The sequence below is a fragment of the Colossoma macropomum genome, unplaced genomic scaffold (assembly GCF_904425465.1).
Source record: "Colossoma macropomum unplaced genomic scaffold, Colossoma_macropomum, whole genome shotgun sequence".
NCBI lineage: Eukaryota > Metazoa > Chordata > Actinopteri > Characiformes > Serrasalmidae > Colossoma > Colossoma macropomum.
In genome coordinates this window covers 30301010-30326139 of record NW_023494810.1, presented here as the reverse complement: position 1 = coordinate 30326139, position 25130 = coordinate 30301010, and the positions used below count along the sequence as shown (strand labels likewise).

The window sequence follows — 25130 nt, the reverse complement described above, 5'->3', positions numbered from 1 at the left end:
TACAAAGGCTGTGGACGTCATCAGAAACATCAGTGTGGGCAGGTGAAAACAACTCACTTTCCAGGAAGGTGAAAACAACTCACTTTCCAGTGAGGAAACAAGGCAAGAGGCTAACCCCACAATACACTTTAGGTGAAGCCCTACAGCAGCAACGTAAGCAATTTCTCTCACTAGTTTAAATGGGTAAGTTTAAAGCAGCAGCGTGCAGCTCCTCAAATAGGTTAAAAAATACCAAACCGCTTGTATTAAATAGTGAGCAATTAAAGTTTGTCCCTGTTGAAAAGTTTCTGTTCAGTTACCAAGGCCTGGTTTTATGGTAAAGTGTTACCAACAAAAAAGCAGATGTGGTCTCACAAGTTCCCTTTAAAGAGACAAACAAGTATGTCCTATAAAACATATCTGTGTGCATTTGCCCCAGGCTTTCTGGTGGAAAGTTTGTGAGCCTGCAGCAGCTAATCAGCAGCCTTTTTTCCACAGTAACACCTGCAGAGTTACAGATGCTTCAGGCAAAACTATAAGCAAATCTGCTCTTTCATTTCATAACAGGGTTTCAGTATCATCTCTCCATTACAAAATCAAGAGTGAACGGGTGTCAATGTAATTTTAAGCATTCTCAACTGAAAGTGACACCGCATGTGTGGCTGGCAGAGTCTAGCCAAGAGGGCTTAGCACAAGCACTGCTTCTGCATTTAGCCTTTTCGCTAATGGGCACTGACCAGCCATGCCAGTTTCAAAAAGAGAGCGACCGACAAAACACATTATCCTCTCTCTCTGTTTAAGTATATGTCTGTATTGCATAACGCTTCTGCATAGGAAAGTCCCTAATTAGTGAGGTTAGCAAGTCCAGCTAGGGCGTAGTTGAAAAACACCGGCATGTGAAGACTGTTGGTGTAACCCAGCACACATGCAGTCACACATACACACACACGGGCCAGTGGAGCGAGGCGGAGGTACCAGGGGTTGTGACCTGGCCCACTTCTGTTTGGGTTCGCAAAAATATTTTTTCTGCTCACTGCTGACACACATATGCGCACCTCACTGCTCTGCTCCTCATTCTATGATTCTCTCCCATTTTCTCCATCCACTATTCCTTTTTTTCTTTCTCTCTCATTCTCTCCATCTTACCCCTCCCTCTCCCTCCATGGCAGCAGTCTCTGTTGGCCCGGCTACCACCTTGGATTACCTCGAAAACAAACACACACAAACAAACAAGCCAAGCACTGGGAGAAATGAGCGAGCATGTTTTTGTCCTGATTTCGCTGCCCTGAAACAAAAAGCTCCTCTGTCAAAGAAGCAGGGCAGCAGGCCTCTTCTTACGCAACACGCAGCAATGTGATGCATCTACTGATACCATTTAGATTCACCCAGTGTCACATATACGCACCTGCAACAAAGAGGGCCTGTTTAGGGGGTTTACGGTGAATCAGGCCACGGCCCTAGCAGGCCTGAAATACCAGAGCGAGAAAGAAGCAGCAACTGGTCAACCGCTACAGCGAAAGATAACTGAAGCTTTGCATGCATGCACACACCTTGGGTAGCTGGGACAGTGAGTCACGCCAGCATCACCATGGAAACTAATGGACAAAAAAGGCCAGACCTTGACTCAAGCCCAGTGGGTGCCTTGAGAATGATGTAATAGGTGAGTGTGTGTGTATGTGTGGGATGTAGGATGTGAAATTAAGGTACATTATGGTCATTGTCAGACCAGCCCGCAACACACAGATTGGTCAGTGACAAGGTGACAGTGAGAGACAGTGGATGAATAGAAGGGAGAGAAAGGGAGCAAGAGAGAGAACAAGAGACGGAGGACTAAAAGAAAGAACAAAACGGAAAAGGAGGGAATGTGATAGAAAAAGAAGACAGAGAATGAAAGAGTAGGCCTGTCAATTATTACACAATCACTTCATCACTATTATTTAAACTAATTACAATTATGAGCTAATTCTAAGCTAACAATGTGAGTTAACAATTATTGGGTGTGTTTTCATTAGTTGGTTTGAAAACGTGGCTTCATGTAAATAAAAGAATGCATAAAAACATTTTTTGAGACGTCAGGAGTCTTACAAAAACAAAAAGTTCTAGCTTCTGACTTGGGGCTGCAATGCCTTTAGAAGGTGGAGTAATGTTTATTTATTTGATGTTTGTTAATAACACCATTTGAGGGCAGCAGTGAGCAATGTTTGTTTATTTGATGTTTGTTAACATTTTTAGAGGGCGGTGATGAATGTTTATTTTTTCGACGTTGGTGAACACCTTTAGGGGGGCTGCAGTGAGTAATGTTTATTTTTTGATGTTGGCTAACACCTTTACTGAGCTGTAGTAAGTAATGTTTGTTGATTTGATATTTGGTAACATCTTTCGACGGCACCAGTAAACACCCTCAGGACGCATTATAAACGCATTACAATCAGATCACACAAACTACGCTGGGAGGTGGTCAGAGATGGATCTTGACCACATTTGACACAAGTGTAAGTGCGTTTTCGTTATCTGTATACAATTATGTAAGCAGAGAAGCATCTACTGAGCGCTAACTAGCAGATGAGAGAATAAACAATGAAACAAAAGATGAAGGATATGCAGATTCGCAAAACTGAAATTAGCCTCAAAACAGGAGCCTTCATCTATTCTAGGCCAATGATAGTTTCCAAGCCAAACTGGCCCACTTGTATCGTAAGGGAAAAAGAGTAAACTAAAGTTAAACGGAAACGACGTGTGTGTTGACATGCTTTTCACGTGGGAACAAAAATCGAACGTAATCTGGTCACACTGGGGACTCATTTTGGTGAAAAGTGTAAATAGAATCCGGCCAAAGTCTATCCAGATATGATCCAGACACAAAACACCTTAATGCAAGGTGTAAGCAGGGTCTTAGAGGGCAGCGGTGAGTAATGTTTGTTTATTTGATGCTTGTCATTAACAGTTTAAAAGGGCAGCGGTGAGTTATGTTTGTTTATTTGAGCTCTTTCTGTCATTAGTTGGGAGCCACTAAATACGGACAGCTAGAAAGCAAGATAGCTAATCATCCACTTTGGTGACTTTAGGCCTGTACTTTAATGGCTGCTTACAATGAAAATAAATAAATAAATACTCAAAATCATTCAAATGCCAATTATGACAATCATGATTGTCTATGAAAGAGAATGAAAGAGAATGAGGAGAAAGAGAGGACAAGAAGAAACGGAAAAGGAGAATGAGAGCAAAAGAGAGAGAAAGAGAGAACAAGGAGAAAGAGCGGAGAGGAAGCGACTGAGCAAAGAGAGGAAGAGAGAGCGAATTCACTGAAAAAGCACAAACAGAGCAGAAGGAGAGCAGAAATCCTCTTAAAACAAGTAAAGAGCTGTAATTCCCCTCTTAACCCTAGAGAGAGAAACACCTCACACCCTCCACACTCGCGCGCACAAACACGCGCACGCTCTCTCATGTGGCTTTTGACATCCGTCCTTAACAAACCCCAGAGATGACTGTGTAATCGTGTCAGATGCTGTACAAGTGCAGGAGGCCTCCAAACCACCTCTGCGTGGCAGGGAATTTCTTCGGGGCACACAACCTCAGCCTTAGAATCGCATTCGATGAAAAAAGCGTAGCTCACAGTCTGGAACCCCAACAGAGAAAATAACATACCAGTTGCCATTCACCACTCTTTAGGGCTGTCATTATCAAAAATAACCTGTTGATTTTTTTATGAATAATCAAGAAATCCAAGCTTTTAAAAAAAGACCAAAATATAACAACAACAGACTTAACCGAACAATAACAATGAATAAATAAAATAACCTTCATCAGGATGTATTTATCACTTTCAGGAATTCAATAACATTTTTTTTTTCCTGTGAACATGTGATGAAAGGCATCCAGCAAGAGCAACAGTGGCTGCATATTCCCACACCACAACTGCAACTCTCACAGTGTCATACCGCTACATTAAGTCTTGTTTTGGGGGGAAATGGAGCTTCCCACTTTGCTTTTTAGTTTGCTGCTCGCTGACTTATCTATAGCTCTCCCACGAGCACTGTCCAGCAAGTCTGCAGAAGGTGTCCTCCAGTGCTTACTTTACTGATATTACTGACGTTGCTGGCATCAGTGCTTTTGTTTGCTTATTTAAGACCGATAAACAAACCTACAGTGGCAGTAGCTGGTTATGACTATCAAGACAGCCATCAGTGGAATGACCAAAAGGGCATCAGTCAGAGTCTTAGCAACAGGGCACAAGCAACTGGGCTTCAGGCTGGAACTGCACACGTTCATAGGGTCAAACTTGGAAAATGTGTTAACAGGGTTAAAAAAATTAATTAATTTACTGCGTTAAATGTATATAAGTGGGTGAGTCAATCGAAAATCATTTCTTAACGTAAATGAGAGCAGTAGGAGATAATACGTATTATCATCAAAAAACTGCCAACTAATGATTGCGATTCATCAAGAAAGAAATTTTAAGCCATGTAATCAAGTTGAATCAAGTAATCAATTTAATTCAGCAATTTTTTCTACTCTCTTACTGTCTCCCCCTTTCTTTATTGATCTCCCTCTCTCTCTCTGCCCTGGTTCCGGCAGTGAGCAGCGACCCAGTTTAAGCGTGTGTGTGTTTGGCGTAGGTGCACTGTTGCGTGTGTGTGTGTTCTCTCTGCCAGGTCTGGCTTATGTAACAGGCACTCATGTGAGCAGCTTTGTGTGAGAGCCTGCTGGAAGTCGGGGGAGCATCAGGTAGAATGGCTATGCAAATAACAAGCCCATTACGCAACAGGATCTGTTTGTGCAAGCGCACACGCACACAGGCTAATGCATACACATAACACAACAGACACACAAAACAATGCATACAAAACCAATAAGCCTTGCCGAGCAATGAAATGTAATTGCTCTACAATCGCTCTCTCCTTCCACCGCCCCCCAACCTTGCTGTGAGGTTAGCGGATTGCCGGGTTGCCACAGCAACACAGGGGGGTGGGTGGGTGAGGGGGGGTGTGCAGACAGTGACGTGAGAAGCTGCTGGAGTGATCCCAGAAGACGATTAGTGCACCTCTCCTGCTCTTAACATATTAATCCATCTGTTTGATTCTGCCTTTTTACCTCTATGTACACTTTGCTCTCTCTATATATTCTTCTCTGTAAGTCAAGGCTGTCCAGCTCTGGTCCTAGAGAGCCAGAATCCAGCACAGTTTGGTGATTTCCCTGCTCAAACAAACCTGATTCAACTCACGTTAAGATGGACAGGAACTGACCAATCCATGCTGTGGCCACAAATTCAAGTTTGGGTACATTCACCGTAATGAACTATGGCTGGAGTTTTGCTATTTAACAAAGAGTTTTACCAAAGTTCTGTAAAGCTTGTTCAACTATATTTATTAACATCTGCCAATAAGAGAATGCACTGGTGGACAAAATATGAAGAGGTGAAATATGAACAGGATGCCGCTGCTCTAGGCTCCGCTTCTCCTCTATCCTGCCCATCCTCACTCTCTTACCATAGGCCTGGCCAACCAAGACTGACTCTGCTTCCCTGCTGTTCAGCCCTCTCCTCTTGTCCCCTTTGCCCTTCTTCCTAAACCATCCTGCTGCTCCAGAACACAGCCTAAACACTCATGATCAATCACATGATGTCTAGCCAATTCTATCCAATCAATCTGATCCAGTTAACTGAACTGAAACCCTCTCTGAACCCTCTTTGTGTATCTTTGAGTGTAGTGCACATCTGCCATATACACCCCAGCCCCAATAATGGGTGGAGCCTAATTACTGTAAGCTGAATAGGTAATATATAATTAAATACGTAAATGAGTTAGTTCTCATAATATCACAGCAGCGATGAATTCAAAACCGCAAAACTGTTTTTGCAGTGTGGTTTCCATATATGGACTGTATAGACTAGGCAGAGAACAGCATATTCTGAAACTTTGACAAAGTTTACATACTAACACAAACTTTATTTAAAAAAAAAAGGAAGGGAAATTTGTTTTTCCATGATATGAGTCCTTAAAAACTGTTCCTAAGTGCTGTAACTTTTCTTTCACTTACCACCCAGCAATGTCCTTGTGAAAGATGCACAGGAACAAGTGCAATATAAAGGCAGAATAAGTAAACAACAGAAAGCAGCACCACAGAATGGAATAGTATGGATCTTGGCTCCCACCTGTATGACTGTGTTTCCTCCCTCAAGCAAAGCAATAGCCAGCAAGATGCTTTCCTGGAAGATGCGGTCGCTGGTGGCATTCATGATAAGGTCGATGACGAGGTCAGATGCACCTTCTCTATCCAGGTGGCACTGCACTTCGGCCAAACTCATCTCCCCACGGGTGGCCCCTGAACCTCCAGCTGCTGCTGAGAATGAAAGCAGGACAGATAGGCTAGATTAGGACCAGAAGCACGTTCAATTTTTGACTCAGGAAAAGAAACAGATACACAAGGCCAAGTGAAGAACGAAAGAAAAAAAAGTAAGAAAGAAAGAAAGAAAGGGCCTAATGACTCAGCATCGTTATTACTTAGATACACTGAACGTAAGCAACTGTAGGACATTACTGACATTACAGACATAATAACCACACTTTGCTGCAACATTTTACACTATTTTGATTATTTTTTCACTTTTTCATATCCATACACACATTTGGACACACAAGCACACTTCCTTCAGTAGGTGTGTCCGCAGGCTATTCCCACAGGAAGCGTGGGCACCCTGTTCCCGTTGCCTGGCAACAGCAGAGCTGGCGCTGACTACATGGTAAAGGCAGCATATAACCAAGGGTGACAAGGGCAGGGTGAAGAGAGATAGAAGGACAAACAGATGGGCAGACGCAAGGTGAAGAGATGAGATTTAACGACAGGACAGATGGACGGGAGTAGAAGGATGAAGGTAGATGAAAGTAGAGACAGTGACAGAGGGATAATGAGAAAGAAGTAAGGATGAACCGAAGGAAGGATGAGTAGTCCTCTGAGATTTGTAATACTGACTGGCCTTCATTGTACTCTACGGTCTAGGACACGTTGGTTGCCTTGGCCTAAACCAGTCTACAAGGTATGTGCCTGTGCTTAGAAAGGTTAGTTGATTTATGATTTGATATGGTAACATTGAGTCTGTATGTAATATACTTTACCAGCCCCAGGGATAGGTGCTGCAAATTAGCTTCCACTACTAACTATAAATACATGATCTATATATTACATTGCATATTTCATTCAAAAATGTTTATCTGTATTGTTTCTATAATAAATAAATAAATACACACACCTATGTTAATTGTGTACTATAAATAAACACACACCTGCGGGAGGTTTGCTCTGTCCCCCCGGACCCAGGGGTCCATTGCTAAAGCTGGTCAGGCTGTCTCTTCGCCCCCCTGGCTTGAAGTTGCCATAGTAACGGTTGAGCAGGATCTGCCTCAAAGCTTCACCCTGGTAACGGGAAAGGGGGTGGAGTCAAAGAAGAGTAAATATGTGACATCACCTCTTAGACTGATCTGAGAGGTGATGAATCTGCTCCTGTCCCTTTCTGAACAAATAATAAAAACAAACACGATAAACAAAAAACAAACCAAAAAACCCTTTAAAAATAAATCACCCAGACTCTGCCTTTCTGCTGCGATTACACTAGCAAAACACACATTCACGACACCTAACAATCTTATTATATGAATTTATTAATTCATTTACATTTGGGCAAACACAGTGCATGAAAGGAAGTATATGAGCACAGAGAGAAATCAGGAGATCTTATTTGTTGAAGACTATTTCATGTACTTTAAGTTTATTAACCTTGGTGATTGAAACCTTTAACCTTAAATAAGTGATTGAAAACGGGATGGTTAAAAACCCAAAGCTCTTCGCAAATCTTCTAACAGGTGACTTCTAAAGGGGCAACTCTCATTATTGCTGTGGGAAAGGGTCTCGTCCAAAAGTCAATGAACAAAGATTTTACAATATTGTTTCCAAAAAAGTTGGGATGCTGTACAAAATGTAAATAAAAACAGAAAGCAATGATGTGCAAATCATTTAAACCCTGTACTCAATTGAAAATACTACAACGACAATACATCAAATGTTGAAATTGAGAAATTAAATTTTTTTTGAAAAATATATACACAATTTGAATTTAATGCCAGCAATATGTTTCAAAAAAGTTGGGAGAGGAGCAACAAAAGGCTGGTAAAGTTGGGCAATGCTAAAAAAAAAAAACTGCCAATATAATTACTTCTGAAAGACTCTCTGGGATGCTCTTTTTATACCCAATCATGACCTGTTGCCAGTTTTTCATTATTATTCATTTATTATTATTATTTATTAGTATTGCACAACTTTACCAGCCTTTTGTAGCCTGTCCCCCAACTTTTTTCCAAACATGTTGCTGCCATCAAATTCAAAACGAGTACAATTTTCCTAAGAAACAATATAATTTTTCAGTTTTAACATGTTATGTTGTCTTTATAGTATTTTCAATTAAATATAGGGTTTAAATGATTTGCACACTCTTTCATTCTATTTTTATTTACATTTTGCACAGCGTCCCAACTTTTTTAGACACAATGTTGGAATAACTTCTGAAAAGAGCTTTCAAAGTTAATATGAAATGATCTGAATGGTACTTTCTGAAAACTGGGCCTAACCTCAAATTAGTGGCTAACCCTTTAAATGACCATAAACTGACAACAGATGCAAATTTTTTATTACCCACAATAATGACTTGAATGACACATCCACTTTCATGTAGTTACTAAACAATAAGATTTAGGGTGAACAAGCCTGGAAATTTAAATTTCAAGTTCTAAATGTGCAGCCATGAAGGTTTCTCAGAAACTTCTCACACTGTATACTATATGCACGTCTTTGCACTACAGCATTCGCTATATTGTATGCACATCTTTGTATTATCATTACAGGACCTTACATAAGCTCAAAGTATTCAGATTCCATTACAAAACCTAAAACTATTCATACAAGATTCAAGATTCATACAAAATGTTCATACAAGAACACACTGGTATGTACAGTGGGCAATTCCCTAGTGGAAGCAGCCATGAGAAGGCAATTAGTAGAGGTAGCAGCGTGTGCAGGTGTGCAAATGGGGGCATGCTGCTGCAGCAGGGGCCACACTCTCAGGTCATGGTTCGGGCCGTGAAGCTACCTACCCGCTTCTGATCCTCCAGTTGCTTCTGGGGCTGGTTGGGATCAAGATCCTGAGAGCAAGGCGAGTTAGCAGGAAGCCGAAAGGAGGAGGAAGGAGGCAGGAGGAGGGGGATTGGGAGAAAAAAAGTATCCGGGAGAACAGAAAAGAAAGGAGGGATTAATTCGGTGCACATTAGTCATTTTCATGACATGCAGGAAAAGTGGGACAGATTACATCATGCAGTTAAATGAAGGACATGAGGTGTGTGTGTGTCTGTGTGTGTGTGTGTGTGTGTGTGGGAGATGGGAGGGAGCCGGTTCAAGTGAAACATAACCGTGCATGGCTGTGTAAGACAAAACAAGCAGTGGTTCATCTAACAACATCACATAACCCTGGTAAGAATGGGATGAAGGGTGTACCGCCAAAACAAATAAAAAAAAATATTTCTCCATCTTTGACTGAGGTCTGGTTTTAAGACAAAAGCTAAAATGTAAGGCTTAAAAAAGTATTCTCAGCGGAGAGTTTATAAGATTAGGTTTAACATCTGTCTAGAAACCAAGCCCTTGCAAGTGCAGTCAAAATTTCGAGGATACTTATTTAGATGTATCAATACCCAAAACAATTGACTGATCAGTGCCCTGTGCCCTGTATGTGTGTGGTGTCATTTTAGAAGAGTGGACTGGCTCTGAGCTCTCTGGTCCCTGTGGAGTGGCGTAGGGCAGAGCAAAACCATGTTAATTACATAAGAGCGGCCGAGGCTGCCAGGGTGAAATAAGCCAGCCAGGAGTGAGGGAAGAGAGAGAAAAGAAAAAAAAAGGAAAAAAAAATGCTTTATCCAGATTACATAATAGAGTCTGTGCACTAGTGACACAGAGCACAGCCTATGCCCCCATCTGCCATGGAAAAACACCCAGACACACACACTTGCGCACACACACACAAACAAAACACAACATTCTCCCACCCATAACCCCACCCCAAATTGAGGACGAGAATGTGAATACTGCTAAAAAAGAAGGGCATGGACGGACGTGTGAGCTGGGCCAAGAGACCAGAAAGAGGTCATGGCACCATTACTAACAAAGAGCAGATCCATTCAGGAAAAATGAACTGTTCACGTTAGAGATGGCGCCAATCCGATACCAGGTACCGGTATTAAGCTGACATCAGCAGAAAATGTTGGATGGGATATCGGAGGGAAAAAATGCAGCACTGTTAGAAATCTACCATAAAATGACTGTGTATTTATTTCTGTGGGGTAGTACAGTGTTTACTTAGTTTGAGCTTGTGCTTCAATTTTAAAAAAGCTCATTTTAAATATTATCAGTTATTTAAGAAAAAATAGTGGCTTATTATCTGCTTCTGCTGATATTCAAGGTGTCAGTGCTACCTCAATCCATATGGGCCTTGACAAAATATGCGTTTTGAGCCTGGTTCAGGAAGATTTTTTCACATACAACATTGGGCTCAAGTCAAGCTTGGGTTTGTTTTCTAATAAGTGATTTTCTTTTTATTTGAAGAAATATGTCTACATAAATTACACACACCGTCACAAATATTCTCTCTTTTGCTCTCTCTAGAATTGTTATAGCCAATAGCAACATTCGGAATAGCTTCAAAGTTTAGGTGAACGTGCCCCTAAACGAAACCATTGATGAAATTTATTGACACATCAGGCATAATCCCACCATAACGATGAAAAGAGGGCTGTGGTAGTTTGGTAAAAAGGTCATAGCAGATAAACAGTTGATCAGGAGGGTGTACGCTGCTGTCTGTCAGGTACAAATTCCATAAAAATGTAGTGATAAATACTGTTAGCTTACTACAGATGTGTAAAATGCCAGCTGATCCCAGCATGGCATTTTCTCAAAGCCAAGCGGACAAGTTGGGTTCGGGCTTTAATTTCAAGCCTGTGCAGACCTTTAACATTGGTATAAGAAAAAATGGTTATTGTGTCAATCTTCAGTTCTTGCATATGGGTCCAGTGATTGGGCTCTTTGGCTGTGTATCTGTATGTGTGTATTAAATGCATTTCCAAAGCCAAGAATAAAAAAAAATGTCAGTGGTATATATATCATTTGCACAGAGAGGAAAAGCTTTGAGGCGTTGTGTGCTTGTTTGAGTATGTGTATGTGTATGTGTATGCATGCATCTTTATATGCAAGTTGTATCCCAGCACGTGGGCAGGAATGGCTCTGATGGGGTCTGATAAGGCGGTGTATGCCTGGGTTTCTTGTTGGTGCAAGCAGGAATGGCTCTGATAGAGGACTGCAGCACTAATGAAATGCATCTACATGTTAGGGACCTATAGGACTGATCGACTACTCTCTGCAACGACCCATATTCCAGCAGTGCACCTGTGCAAAAAGCACAGACACGAATATGGGTGTTGAACACACCTCAGCAAGGCCCTCTGGCTCAGGAGGAGGAGGGACCAGCTAATGGAGACAAAAGAGCTGCAAGTTAGTCAGTGCACATAGAACCACCTCTAACTTGTTATGCATTGAGGGTGTGTACATAAATGCAAGACAAAGAATATATTTTGGTATATAAAAGGCTCAAAGACTGGTCTGGTCATGGCTATGTTAACAGTCAGTCATGTGCTGTTCAGAGAGAGCACATGACACCAGACTAGCCCTGGAGGAATCTAAGAGGAACACAGGCAAACTTGACTTGACACGAACATTAATATACAGCACTAATTCTGCATTCAGTCCTAAGGGTCCTCATGGAGTGGCTATATTAGGAACCAAAGACGTCTTGTGGTTTACACAGTGAAAGAATTATCATATAGGTCATCTCACGGACTAGACTCAACACACACAGTCTGTACATAAACACAAAGGGCTTAAGGGAGAGGTTTGCTCATTTTCTATACTTTTCTATCTGTTCACAGGTTCACTCTGAGACTAATCAGTAAGCGTGGTTAAGAATCATCCTAGAGCTGTGTGTCCTAGCTTTCAGAAATGACATAAAGAAAGTAGATTAGGCTAAACCCCAACCTAAATACTGGCCCAATTAATTCTCTCTACAAGACATATAAGGGAGCATAACAAACACTCTAGAGGAAAGACAGAATTTAAATTGGTTCCCATCTTTGAATAGGAGAACACAGCAGTAAAATGTTGAAAAACCTATAAACCATGTCTTTACTGCGTACAGAATGGTGCACTATGGACTGAGTAGATACGCACTACTGTCAGACCAGGCTAGACCTTGACCTGTCCTTAGTACGTATATCGCTGCTGTCAGAAGAAAACCTCATATCTCCGTTTTTCAGTTTTTCACATCGTTTGAAAATGCCTGTTGTCCTTTACATTGTGTGTAAATTTCATGAAGAATGAACCAAAAGAAACGACCCAAAATTACTTGGAAAAAGGTCTGGTACCACTGACTTACATTAAAAGAAAAGTAGGTTTTTCCTGTAAAGTTATAATTTCTGAGATTTTCTTCCAACAACAGCGATACGTGTGTACACGCACTACCGATTTAAAGTTTGCAATTATTTATGTACACCAATCAGGCATAACATTATGACCACCTCCAGACACAGCAGTGCTGCTGGAGTTTTTAAACACTGTGTCCACTCACTGTCCACTCCATTAGACACTCCTACCTTGTCAGATGTGACCTACCTCTGTAGATGTAAAGTCAGAGACGATAGCTCATCTGCTGCTGCACAGTTTGTGTTGGTCATCCTCTAGTCCTTCATCAGTGGTCACAGGACGCTGCCCACAGGATGCTGTTGGCTGGATATTTTTGGTTGGTGGACTATTCTCAGTCCAGCAGTGACTGAGGTGTTTAAAAACTCCAGCAGCACTGCTGTGTCTGATCCACTCAGACCAGCACAACACACACTAACACACCACCACCACATCAGTGTTACTGCAGTGCTGAGAATGATCCACCACCCAAATAGTACCTGCTCTTTGACGGTCCATGGGGGTCCTGACCACTGAAGAACAGGGTAAAAGGGGGCTAACAAAGTATGCAGAGAAACAGATGGACTACAGTCTGTAACTGTAGAACTACAAAGTGCTCCTATATAGTAAGTGGAGCTGATAAAAAGGACAATGAGCGTAGAAACAAGGAGGTGGTCATAATGTCATGCCTGATCGGTGTACATACACTGTTATTTGAAATGTTCTTACACTAGACACCAAAACATAAACTGATGGTTTATTCCTAACAGGAAGTATAGTGAGAACAACAAGAAGCAATGATATAGAAAATAATATTGTATACTAGTAATTGTCTATTTATTAGGGGTGTGCTAGGATGCTCGGGTACTTTGCAAACCGTTTGAAGTGCCAGTATTTGAATAGCAAAATCACTATTACGCTATTCACTATGTTTCATCACAAGACGACAGTCAAATATACAGGCCGACTATTCAGTGAAATACTGATTTTATTTTTAACCTGTACTGTAAAATGTGGAGAGTTTGCTCATCCTTGTGAGCAAGTTTGTAAAATATTATACGCTGCTACTCCGAAACCCAAGTGCCTTAACGTTAGCTCATTGCTAAAGATGTGACTGAGACGGCAGAGATAGTGCAGGTTTCTCCCTAACATGGCTAAACAAGTTACTCTATGTGATGTTAGCTACGTCCAGAAAGAGTGAAAATATGTGTCTGTCAAACTATTATTTTGGCACCTTGTCCACTAAGAAGAAAAAAAAAAACCTCCTTTGAGAAGACGACAAGCCCTCAACATCTAGACATACCAGTTAGCTAGTAGCTTGGTAGCTCATCTGAGGCCGTCTCCATTATGTTACTCATCTAACACGAAGACCTATTACTGATTTCCTTTAAATAGTTTTGAATAATTAAACATATTTTCAAATATATTCCTCTTCTCGCTGATACTTTTTTGCGCAACAGTGCTGTTACCTAAAAAGGTAAACCTATATTATTTTTTTCCTCCCTGCACCTTATCGATTACCCATTCATTAAAGCTGTGTTCACAGTGAACGCAGTATGTGCTACATCCTTACTATTTATAGTCATTTCTGCTCACAAAATTACCATAAAACACTATCTGATTTTCTGCTTTTCAAATATGAGGCACTTCGGATATTAATTTTATTGTAAGTTCATTCTTGATGCTGTACAGCTTTCTCAGTTTTTAATAAAACATCTACAGCTCTGTTCATCATCAAACACTGATTAATTTTTACAGCTTCCATCAAGAATTGTTAGAAGCTTTTTAAAATTTTAGAATCATATTGAAATAATTACATAATCTACCTGTATTTGGAACAAGATTGCTTTTACTGAGGACAGTGATTCAAAACTTTCAAACAGTCAGCTGTTTAAGTATTACTGACTAGTTTGCAATCCTGCTGCAATTCTTTACATCTTCCTGACAACTGACAGAGAAGATCTTTAATTAAGCACATTATAAAACCTCAACAAACACATTAAATATACCGCTCTACACATCACGCTTATTAGTCATACACAGAAATTTCTGAATGCATAATAATATGTGGACCTGTGTACATAAGTGTTCATAAATGTCCACGTATGGCAAGTTTGCAACAAGTGTAAAAAGATCTTACTCTCCAATGCTCTTAACACCTTAAACACATGATATGTAGTATGCTTGTGTTTGTTTTTTTATTGTTATTTGTTTTTTGTGTTATTATTGTTCATTCTTAAATTAGTGAGCATGTGTAGAAAAAAAAATATTAAAACAAACAATTTACAAACAAAACCTCATTATCAAACAGTCATAGATACAAAGCATGCAGGTGCAGGGGAGTGTATTAGCAAAGCAAGAAGCATGCACTACTGCATTAAAGGCAAACGATCAGAACCTTCATCACGGCGGACGTGACAACACAACAAATAAACGGGTAAAAAAGTCCACATTACTGAACACAACACTGAAAATCTGACATATCTGACATACACATGCGGCCGCAGCTCAAAATCACAGCACAGACTCGGGCAGCCTGAAGGAAGGAGGCACAGACGGCTGGTGCGCTGCCTACAGCACGGGTCTGGCCCGGTCCATTCTGCACATACATCTCTGGACACACAGAACGAGAACACTTTGAAAAGCAGTTGCTCTGCAAACTCCAATGCCACTCAGCTGCAGACTGCAGACACACCTGCAGAAAGGGGGGCACAACGACCCGTGACGCACGACGATGTGCAGTGACTAATATCACTACCAGTCAGGAATCTCCCTTTCTGCAAATGCATCTACGGCTGGAAAAAAGAACCGTGTGATGCTAATAAGGTGTGAGCAACGAATGTCCCTCTGTGTCCACTGACATTACGCTTATCACTCTTAACATCAGTTGACAAGAAAAACACCTCAACAAAATCAAGCTATTTTATACTTCATTTCTTCCAAAACTTTACTACAAATTGATGTAGATTCAAAGTTTGGGGGCAGTAAAAGAGGTGGTTGCAACTGCAGATCAAGATCCTGAACATAGTGGAAAAATATGAATTCAAATACGACACTCAGTGTCTTTACTCGCATCTATGACAGTAAGTCTACCAAATTAAGCTAAATGACGTGCACCATAATCTAAAAGTTTTAAAATTGTGCCAGAGATTTTCTGCTTTGACTTTCCATCAAAAATATGCTCATCGTAATGCACACTGGTTTAGTATGGAATCTTAATTATTATGTGTTATTAACCAGTATGTGCGAACACTATTCATAAATCTTAATATGAAAATACTTCACGTTTTATGAAAAAAAGCACACAAGGTTTAGCATTTGTTTACATAAGAGCTGTTCTGTACCTAATTGTTTAATTAGTGATGCATCTTTGTGTTTAAGTGCGAGTGATTTAAAACAAAACTGGCTGACCTACACAGTCATAACGCAGTCGCAAACTTCCACACAGAACAAATTCATTAGACATATGCTCATCTCTATCTCTGCTAAGATTTGGCCATCACGATCTGCCATATCAGATGCATGTGTTCTGGCAATTTCTGTGGTTGTATGTCTCACTTTAAGTAAAAAAAAAAACTAAGAAAACTGCAGAAGACAGAAGGTGACTATCATATTAATAATTACTTTGTAATTAATTAATTTTAATTCTAACCACACATGCCCTATTTCAACAATTGATTGCTAAACAGTAGTTTCGATTTTCATATATTTGAATAACGATGAACACTGATGTACTGCTAATTGTCCATAAATGAAACTGTGCTATCATATTCATTTAAGGCTACACAAAACTTACAAAATGACATACAGAACCATTTATTCTCAGTTGTGTCTGTCTGATCAGGTCATAACACTCTATCTTACAGCGTACAGTATACAAGAACCAAGTCTGTGCCACATGTTTTTTGTCTCCTGACCGCTTTATCACTGAGCCCCCCATAAGGTACTGAAGTGATAATGTTTAGTTTCAAAGTCTGGGTATCTTAACATCCTAAGTTTTAGACAAATGAGTTAAAGACTACTGTAATTCCAATATAAGACAACTATGGGAGTAGCACTATCAATAATAACAGTACTTAAGCAACCTATTGATTATTTTGAGAGTTTTAAAGGAATGGATTTAAAGGGGAATTCTACATAATTCAATTGTTGAGATGTGAAGTCATTTAGAAAGGACTCATCTGAAATAGCTCATTTTAGAGAAACTGACTCTGATACTTACAGTGGAGGTGACAGGAACCAGAAGTCACAATGTGAACAATACAATCAGAGACATTTTATTTCACTACTCAAAACCACTAGTGAACCCACACATGTAGTGTTTATGATTGTAAAACAGTGGTAAATCTAGGGGAAAAAAAAAGAGTTGTTTGGGTCTTATTTTGCATTACAAAGCCCTGCATGTGACTGAATTTTAAATATGTTTCAGGGCAAAACCTTATCTCAAACTTACTGTAAAACAATGTCTCAGGCATCCAGAAACATATTTGTAACCATTTCATGCAATAACTTTTTATGAGATTCAGACATGCGGTTCCTATCACCACCACTGTGAGCAGTTCCACCTTGTTAAGTTTCTCTAGAATGGAACATTTCACACTAAACCACTCTGAATGACTGTGCACATCTTAACAACTCAATTATTCCTCAAATTTGGTGGAATTTCCCTTTAACTGAATAATGATAAATAATTCAACACCATTCCAATGCTTCAATGGAAAAAGATCATCTAGGAAGCCTTTAAAACTACTGCATTAAAGTAAAACTCATTGAGGCAGTATTCAAATGGGTGTATCAGGCTTTCCTACTGTAAGAGAGACAAGTGGGAGAATTTAAAGCATGCATTATAATTAAAACTGCCAACAAATAACCGATGATTCATTGAAAAGGTAGATTTTAATCTATGCCTTTTTTTAACCAAGCAATTAAGTATAACTGAGAAATTGTGACAGCCACTGACAACTGCACAGTCAATTAAGAAGCTCCTTTAAAACTGTATGTGTGGTGGTGGACAGGTATGTTCTACATCAGTCCTGTCTGACATAGCAGCAATGACACTGCATCACAAACGGGAACTGGAAGAGTTAACAGGTGAGAGCATACTTTAAAATGGGCCAATGCCCCTTCAAACAATCCTGCTTTATCACCCCGCCGCGCGCGCGTGTGCGTGTGTGTGTGTGTGTGCGCACGCCCCTGCCAGTGTGTCTCTCAGTAAACAGCCCCCACCACACTTTTATTGGCAATTACTGCAGAAGGTCACACATCAGCAGAGAGACTGAATTCCAGGAGAGGCAAGCGGCGGGTCTTATGTAACCTCTGCCGGAGAGCTGGCGGCTGCCCAAGAATCGTGCAGCACACAGGAAGGAAACTGGGACACTGCTGCTCTCTCTCACACACACACACACACACACACACACACACACACACACACACACACACACACACACACACACTCAGAGACAGACACTTACACCCATGCATGAACACATCTCCTCCTACTGGACATGGAGAGTACTGCAGAGGATTCCACCAAGAAATACACAGATATCACCAAGGAGAACACAGTGAAAAATCACAAGGAGAGAGAGAGAGAGAGAGAGAGAGAGAGAGACAGAGAGAGAGAGAGAGAAAGAAAGAGAGAAAGAAAGAGGGAGGGGGGGGGAGAGAGAAAGAAAGAGGGAGGGAGGGGGGGAGAGAGAAAGAAAGAGGGAGGGAGGGGGGGGAGAGAGAGAGAGAGAGAGAGAGAGAGAGAGACACAGAGAGAGAGAAAAAGAAAGAGAGAAAAAAGAGGGAGAGAGAGGGAGAGAGAAAGAGGGAAAGAGCAAGAGAGAAAGGGGGACAAAGAAAAACAGAGAAAGAGACAGAGAGAGAAACAGAGAGAGAAGGAAAGAGAGAGAAACAGAAAAATGGGGTCTGCAGCACTGTAACTGTGATTGCGATCAGTTGGTGAAGACTGGTTGGTGAAGGACAAAACCACACACACACAGTTTCTCACACGCATACACAGACGGGACAGGGTCCCTCACTCTCTCACATTAAACTCATCTCCATTATGTAACCTGCACACTCAGAGCTTCACGGACACAAGCGCTGCAGAAAATAAAGCCATATTATCCCAATCCATCTTACATCACACACACACAGCGCAGAGATGAGCAGACAGACTCAGAGACTAGCAACGAGGAGAGGAGATGCTACTTTATGTAAGAGAGAGACAGAGAGAGGTTGTAGGTAAAGTTTGGTGACTCTTCCATGTAGATAATGTTTGCGTAAGCAACGTTACAAACTAGCACAGTGCATCGTTACTCCTGTCTCAGGTAAAAGCTCCTTCAGGTCGTGCTGTCACATGTGGGGGTTTTACTTTGCCTTTCTGGTCAGCAAATACGCAGTTTTATCTTAGAGTTTTTTGGTCTTCCAGATCTCACTTCTGACTTCCACTGTTTCCCTTAACTGTCATTTCTTAATGACATTTCAGGCAGTAGAAATTGTAAGTTAGCAGCGCTCTGAAATCCATTTATAGCTGTATAGCTTTGTAAGGCATCAACTGGCTTCATTTTCAGATCCTAAGACAGCTGTTAAGATGAGTGCATGGTTGTTGAGTGTTAGCTCAGTTCATCAAATGTACAGTAAACATGCATTAACACTTGCAGAAAAATATGCTGCAGAGATTGTGTTTACTAATTTGTACTTATCAAATACATGAGTGAGGAGAGAAAGATACAGCAGAGAGAGAGAAAGACAAAAGAAAGAGATGGGAAAAGCAAGAAAAAATAGATGAGAGAAAGAAACAGAGATGGGGGGAGAGAGAGAGAGAGGGAGAGAGAGAGAGAGAAAGATGGGGGTGGGGGAGACTAGATTTGACACTGGCAACAAACTTAATGTCTTGTACTCAGTGATGCTGAAAGTTTCAGCTCCTACCAAAATGTCCCGTAAACGATCTACTCATTAACCAACAGATTTAAGATGACCTCAGTGTGAGAACTGTAAGGGGTCACTCTGACATTTCACCCACTACAAAAACTGATAGAAGAGGCTAGAGTTAGGGTGAGACCCTCAAACTGACACATACTCTCGTACATTTCATCTTCTTAAACAGTCAAACCAAAACCCTTCATATGCTGACTCACAGCAGTAAGAAAAGGGTGCATTTACAACTTTCTTTAATCTTTATCTTTAGAATGTTCACTAACAATGAAGTTCATGTAAACAATATCCTCTGAAATATCACAGTGCAGTGTAGTTTTAGTGAGGTTCACAACGCTATATTATTTTGTAAGCAATTTAATTATTTAAAAATACAGCCCTGATGTCAGGGGTAGGCAGTATAGCAAAAATCATCATACTTGAAATTGAAAATCTCGTTATAATGAAAGAAGCTTAAAAAAAAAAAAAAAGTACTATAAAATAAATGGAAATGGATGCATTTGTATACGTGTGTATGCACACGACGGAACGCGAGGTCACGTTACTGCCACCACTCTAAGGCGTTGTGAAAGTATTATATGCATATTAACACCTACAGATGACACTGAATTTCCTCCCTATAAAGAGGGGGGCTGTTAAAAGGGCATTTCTGGCCCATTCTAATGTCAATTGGAAATCATAACGCATTTTATTTCTGTACTGTGATGTATTTCTAAGTGAAACACAGTATCAGGGAGGGTCTCTGAGCTAGCTGATTAGCTGAGCATTTTCTCTCCATGATAGGTAGGGGAGGGAGGGGGAGGTGAAACACTGTTTGTTAATATTACTTTTCCATGCCCACCGGTGCACGTTAACATAATCAAGAATCAGAAGACGTTTTGGAGTTGGAATATAGTCATTACACTTCAATCAAAGATTATGGGAAGACAAGAATTCTGCCTTTTGAATGTTATGATAAAGCTGACAAAGGGAGACAATGTAACAAAGTGATACAAGCAAATTTTGATTTCATATTGACTTTAAAGTGTTCTCTCACGTGTTAACCCTTTCAATTTGTAAGTAAGAAGTGAGACTGAACCCAAAACACAAAAACACCTACACACAGACACATACATATCGCTGCTGTCGGAAAAAACCTTGTATCGTTTTTCAGTTTTTGACATAATCTGAAAATGCCTGTTGCCTTTTATATTTTGTGCAAATTGTCATGATGCATGGACCAAAAGAAACGACCCAAATTTCTTGGAAAACATTCTGGTTCTATTGACTTACTTTAAAAGTAATGTATGTTTTTTCCTTCTCCTGTAAAGTTACCATTTTGGCCATACAAGGTTTTGTTCCAATAGCAGCAATATACACAACTTCCAGGCACAATTAATCTAATAGAGCCCTTTTCTATTATTTATATTGAGACCATAGAACAGTTGTTTAAGTAGTCTAACATTGCAAATGACGGAGTACACAAAGCAGAACTAAGACTTTTCCGACATGGCACCCTAAAAGTCATGACCTTTATCTCACATTTCACCCTGAAAGCGACTAACACCTACAAACAACATTTAACTTCCTCTCTCAATAGACAATAAACACATACGCAATTCTGCATGTCAAACACACAGACACCGTCATACAGCAAGAAATTAGACTCATACACTCATTCAAATACAGGATGTCTGCACACTCACACACACACACAGCCTCTAAAAGGTTATCTTTAACCCTTAGAAGTCAAGCATTACCAGCATTATTGTGTTTTACTATTAAAATATAATTTGCAGTCACTAATTATAGTACAAACAATTAATTATGCACTTAATAATATAACTATTTACATTTGAGTTACATTCTGTGTCGACAGGTTTGAGTCTGCATTTCAGACTTTTTTTAATTTGTTTCAATGTCAAAAAACTACAAAAATGGCAACAATGTGAAGGATGTTTTTTCTCTCTGCCAAACACGATTTTACACACAACAACTACTTTTTCATCCAATTCAGATCATAATAAAATATCTCTTCTACTTCCAAATACAAATGTGGTATGGGTTGAAAGTTTACAACAGAAATTCTCCACTTTCAAGTGAGAAATAATTCACATCAAATCGTAGCATATGATGTTATCACTGGTAATGACTGTGACTTCTAAGGATTACAAGTCTTTACCAGCAAGCCATGTATGTATATGCAAATATTTCAATGTATACATAACCTAAAAACTTGGACATATTTGCAATTATTTACATTACTTAAATTATGTAAAGACACAAATTCACACTTTACATCACCCTAAATGACAGACCACAAGTCATAGGACAATTCCACCAATTTTCTCAAGATTTCTGCAGAATTCAAATGTCGAGATGTACACCAAGTCATTCAGAGTGGTTTGATGTAAAAATGGTTAATTACAGAGAAACTTGATGACTCTGATTTCTTTACAATGGGGGTGACACAAATATAGCCATTTTATTTACTATCCAAAACAGCCAGTAAAAGCACACAGATCTTCGTTTTTATATGTAATGTTGATGATGGAAAAATTGTGATAAATCTGAAAAAAATGTGCTCTTTTTTGGTGATTTTTTGGCCTTACAACATCCTGCACTGAATTCTGAATAAGGCCAAACCCTATCTCAAAACTATCAGAAAAATAACATCTAAGACATCAATATCTGTAACTACTATATTCAATAACTTGTGAGGGAGCTTTTAGAGGCATTAAACTCTTCAGACGTCTGGTTCCTATCACCACCTCTGTGAACAATTCTGACTCGGAAAGTTTCTCTAGCATCAAACCACATCAAACCACTCTGAATGACTCTGAAATCAGTGGACTTTCCCTTTCCTCCATGTGCAAGCATTTGTTAAAGCTCAACAAACACTTAAGCTATTACTTATGGTGTAGTTTAGTACAACCACTCAGAATCATCAAAGAAACCTACTTAGGGTTGAGAAGAAAAACAAATGCTAGTGAATTTCCAAACTGACCAAGTGCAAAATCCAAACATTATGCAACTGTATTACGTAATAAAAAATACCAGTTATCAACAGTTGTTTACATTGTAATTTCTCCCTGATAAAAACATTAAGATTAAGGATTGCCAAAACCCAGAGGTCAGCCAGTCATATTCACAAACACACACGTCTATGCTATCAGCAAACTGAACGTGACGATGTTCAGCAATCTGAGAAGTAATAAAACCCTGTACAAACAAAAAAAGCGTATTTGGTTGAAGATACGGCAGGTGACTGCTTCAGTGCTGATAAGATATGATGAACCGAGAGGTTCTTGTGTGTAAATATAACCTGTTTTTTCCCCATGTACAGTTATATGCAAAGGTTTGAACTCCTCCAGTTGAATGACGTTTTATTGATTTGATTTCTGAGAGAAAATAAGTTCCACAGGGAACTTAGATATAGCGTTTTAGTTTACAAATTCTATTAATATGCTTAAGATATTGAGAAAAAAATTCAACATAAAATATTAAACGTTCCATAACATTTGCACACAGTCACATTTTATTTTCTCGTCAATATGTTAAGTTCAGCAAATAAGCAGTAATTGTGTATTAAAATACATTCTCTGTAGAGGAACTTCTTTTCACTTAGAAAATCAACATGTCTCTTAACCACGGGCGCCCAAACTTTTGCTTACAACTTTATAAAAGAAACATGTGGCACACACACACCCACCTCCAAGGAAATAAATTAATAATAATAGTACAACCCCATTTCCAAAAAAGTTGGGATGCTGTGCAGAAAGTAAATAAAACTAGGATGAAATGATACGCAAATCAAGTAAACCATATGTTTAAAGGAGAATACTACAAACACAACATATCACATGCTGAAACTGAGAAATGGAATTGTTTTTTGAAAAATATACGCCCATTTCGAATTTGATGCCAAGTTCCAAAAAAGTTGGGACCGGGGCATATTTACCACTGTGTTTCATCACCTCTTCTTTTAACAATACTCTGTAAGCATTTGGTAACTGAGGAGACACTGCTATAGTTTTTTAAAGTTTGAAATGTTTTCCTGTTCTTGTTTGATATAGGATCTGGACTGCAAGCAGGTCAGTTTAGCACCCGGACCCGTTTTAATACGGAGCAATGTTGTTGTAATACATGCAGAATGTGATTTTACATTGTCTTGCTGAAATAATCAAGGCCTTCCCTGAAAAAGACGTCATCTGCATGGGAGCGCACGTTGTCAAAACATGTATATATCATTCAGCATTAATGGCGCCTTCACAGATGTGCACGTCACCCATGCCACGTGCACTAATGCACCCCTCTACCATCATGAATACTGGCTTTTGAGCTGTGCACTAATAACAAGCTGAGTGGTCTTTAGCCTGGAGGACACAGTGTCCAGTGTTTGATTCGTCGGACCACAGGACACTTTTCCACTTCCCCTCAGTCCATTTTAAATTTGCTCAGGCCCAGAGAAGGTGCTGGCGTTTCTGGATCCTGTTTATACATGGTTTCTTCATTGTGTTTTAGAGTTTTAACTTGCATTTGTGGATGCAGTGCCAAACTGTTTTCACACACAGTGGTTTTCAGAAGTGTTTCTGAGCCCACGCAGTGATTTCCACTAGAGTATCATGTTTTTTTTTTTTTTTTATGCAGTGCTGCCTGAGGGCCCAAAGATCACGGCCAGCGAATATTGATTTTTGGCTTTGTCCCTTGCATAGAGAGATTTCTCCAGATTCTCTGAGTCTTTTAATGACATTATGTACCGCAGATGATGAAAAGCAAAGGTTCTTTGCTATTTGAAACATTATTCTTGAATTGTTGCACTATTTGCTTGTGCAGTCTTTCACAGAGTGGTGAACCCCTCCTCATCTTTACTTCTGAAAGACTCAAACTCTCTGGGATGCTCTTTTATATTCAAATCAGGTTACTGACCTGTTGCCAATGAACGACCAGGTGTTTTTTTTCAGCAGTACACAACTTCACCAGCCTTTTGTTGCCCCCGTCCCAACTTTTTTGGAAAGTGTCGTTGGCATCAAATTCAAAATAGGCATATATTTTTTACAAAACAATAAAATTTCTCAGTTTCAGCATTTGATATGTTGTCTGTACTATTTTCAATTAAATATAGGGTTTAAATGATTTGAACATCATTGCATTTTGTTTTTATTTACATTTTGCACAATGTCCCAAATTATTTGGAAATGGGGTTGTAAAATAGTAAAAAAAAAAATGTATTAATTGCCTGCCTATGTGTATAAGTCTAGTGTCGCAATCCATTTGCACATGCACGTACTCACTCTCACGGAAAACAACACTGTAAACCAAACCATATACAAACACAGAAAACAGCAGTTTAACCAACACACACCATACACACCCCACCATACACACACACATACCACATACAGAGAGAGAGAAGGTTTGTGGTGAGGACAAAATGAAAAAAATCATTTTAAAGAAAGGAAAGGGAAAAAAAAACACAATAACAGAGAACAAAACGGAAAACAGTAAGCTAAAAGTAGGCTAGCTACAGCACGTAAGCACAAAGCATAAGCCAAAGGATGGAAAAAAAGACAGAAAGATCAACCTCAGCCACATCCAGCTCATCGTCAAAGGCAATCAGCTGCAAGAGAAGAATACAGGCTTAGGGTTAGTAGGGAAGGAGGCAGAACCGAACCCAAATGCTCAGATACCGTGTGCATGACCATAGC

The 25130-nt window shown here is 39.8% G+C and overlaps 1 protein-coding gene across 1 annotated transcript in view; it reads right to left on the bottom strand.

Annotated features, from left to right (window-relative positions):
• Positions 1–25130, bottom strand: part of itpr1b (inositol 1,4,5-trisphosphate receptor, type 1b) — a 179430-nt gene that overhangs the window by 68500 nt on the left and 85800 nt on the right. Inside the window, exons 41-45 of the mRNA XM_036559065.1 lie at positions 25007–25042; positions 11497–11535; positions 9120–9167; positions 7260–7389; positions 6131–6318 (exon numbers count right to left, since the gene is read on the bottom strand). Of these exons, the coding sequence (XP_036414958.1) occupies positions 6131–6318; positions 7260–7389; positions 9120–9167; positions 11497–11535; positions 25007–25042 (441 nt within the window). The remainder of the gene's footprint in view (positions 1–6130; positions 6319–7259; positions 7390–9119; positions 9168–11496; positions 11536–25006; positions 25043–25130) is intronic.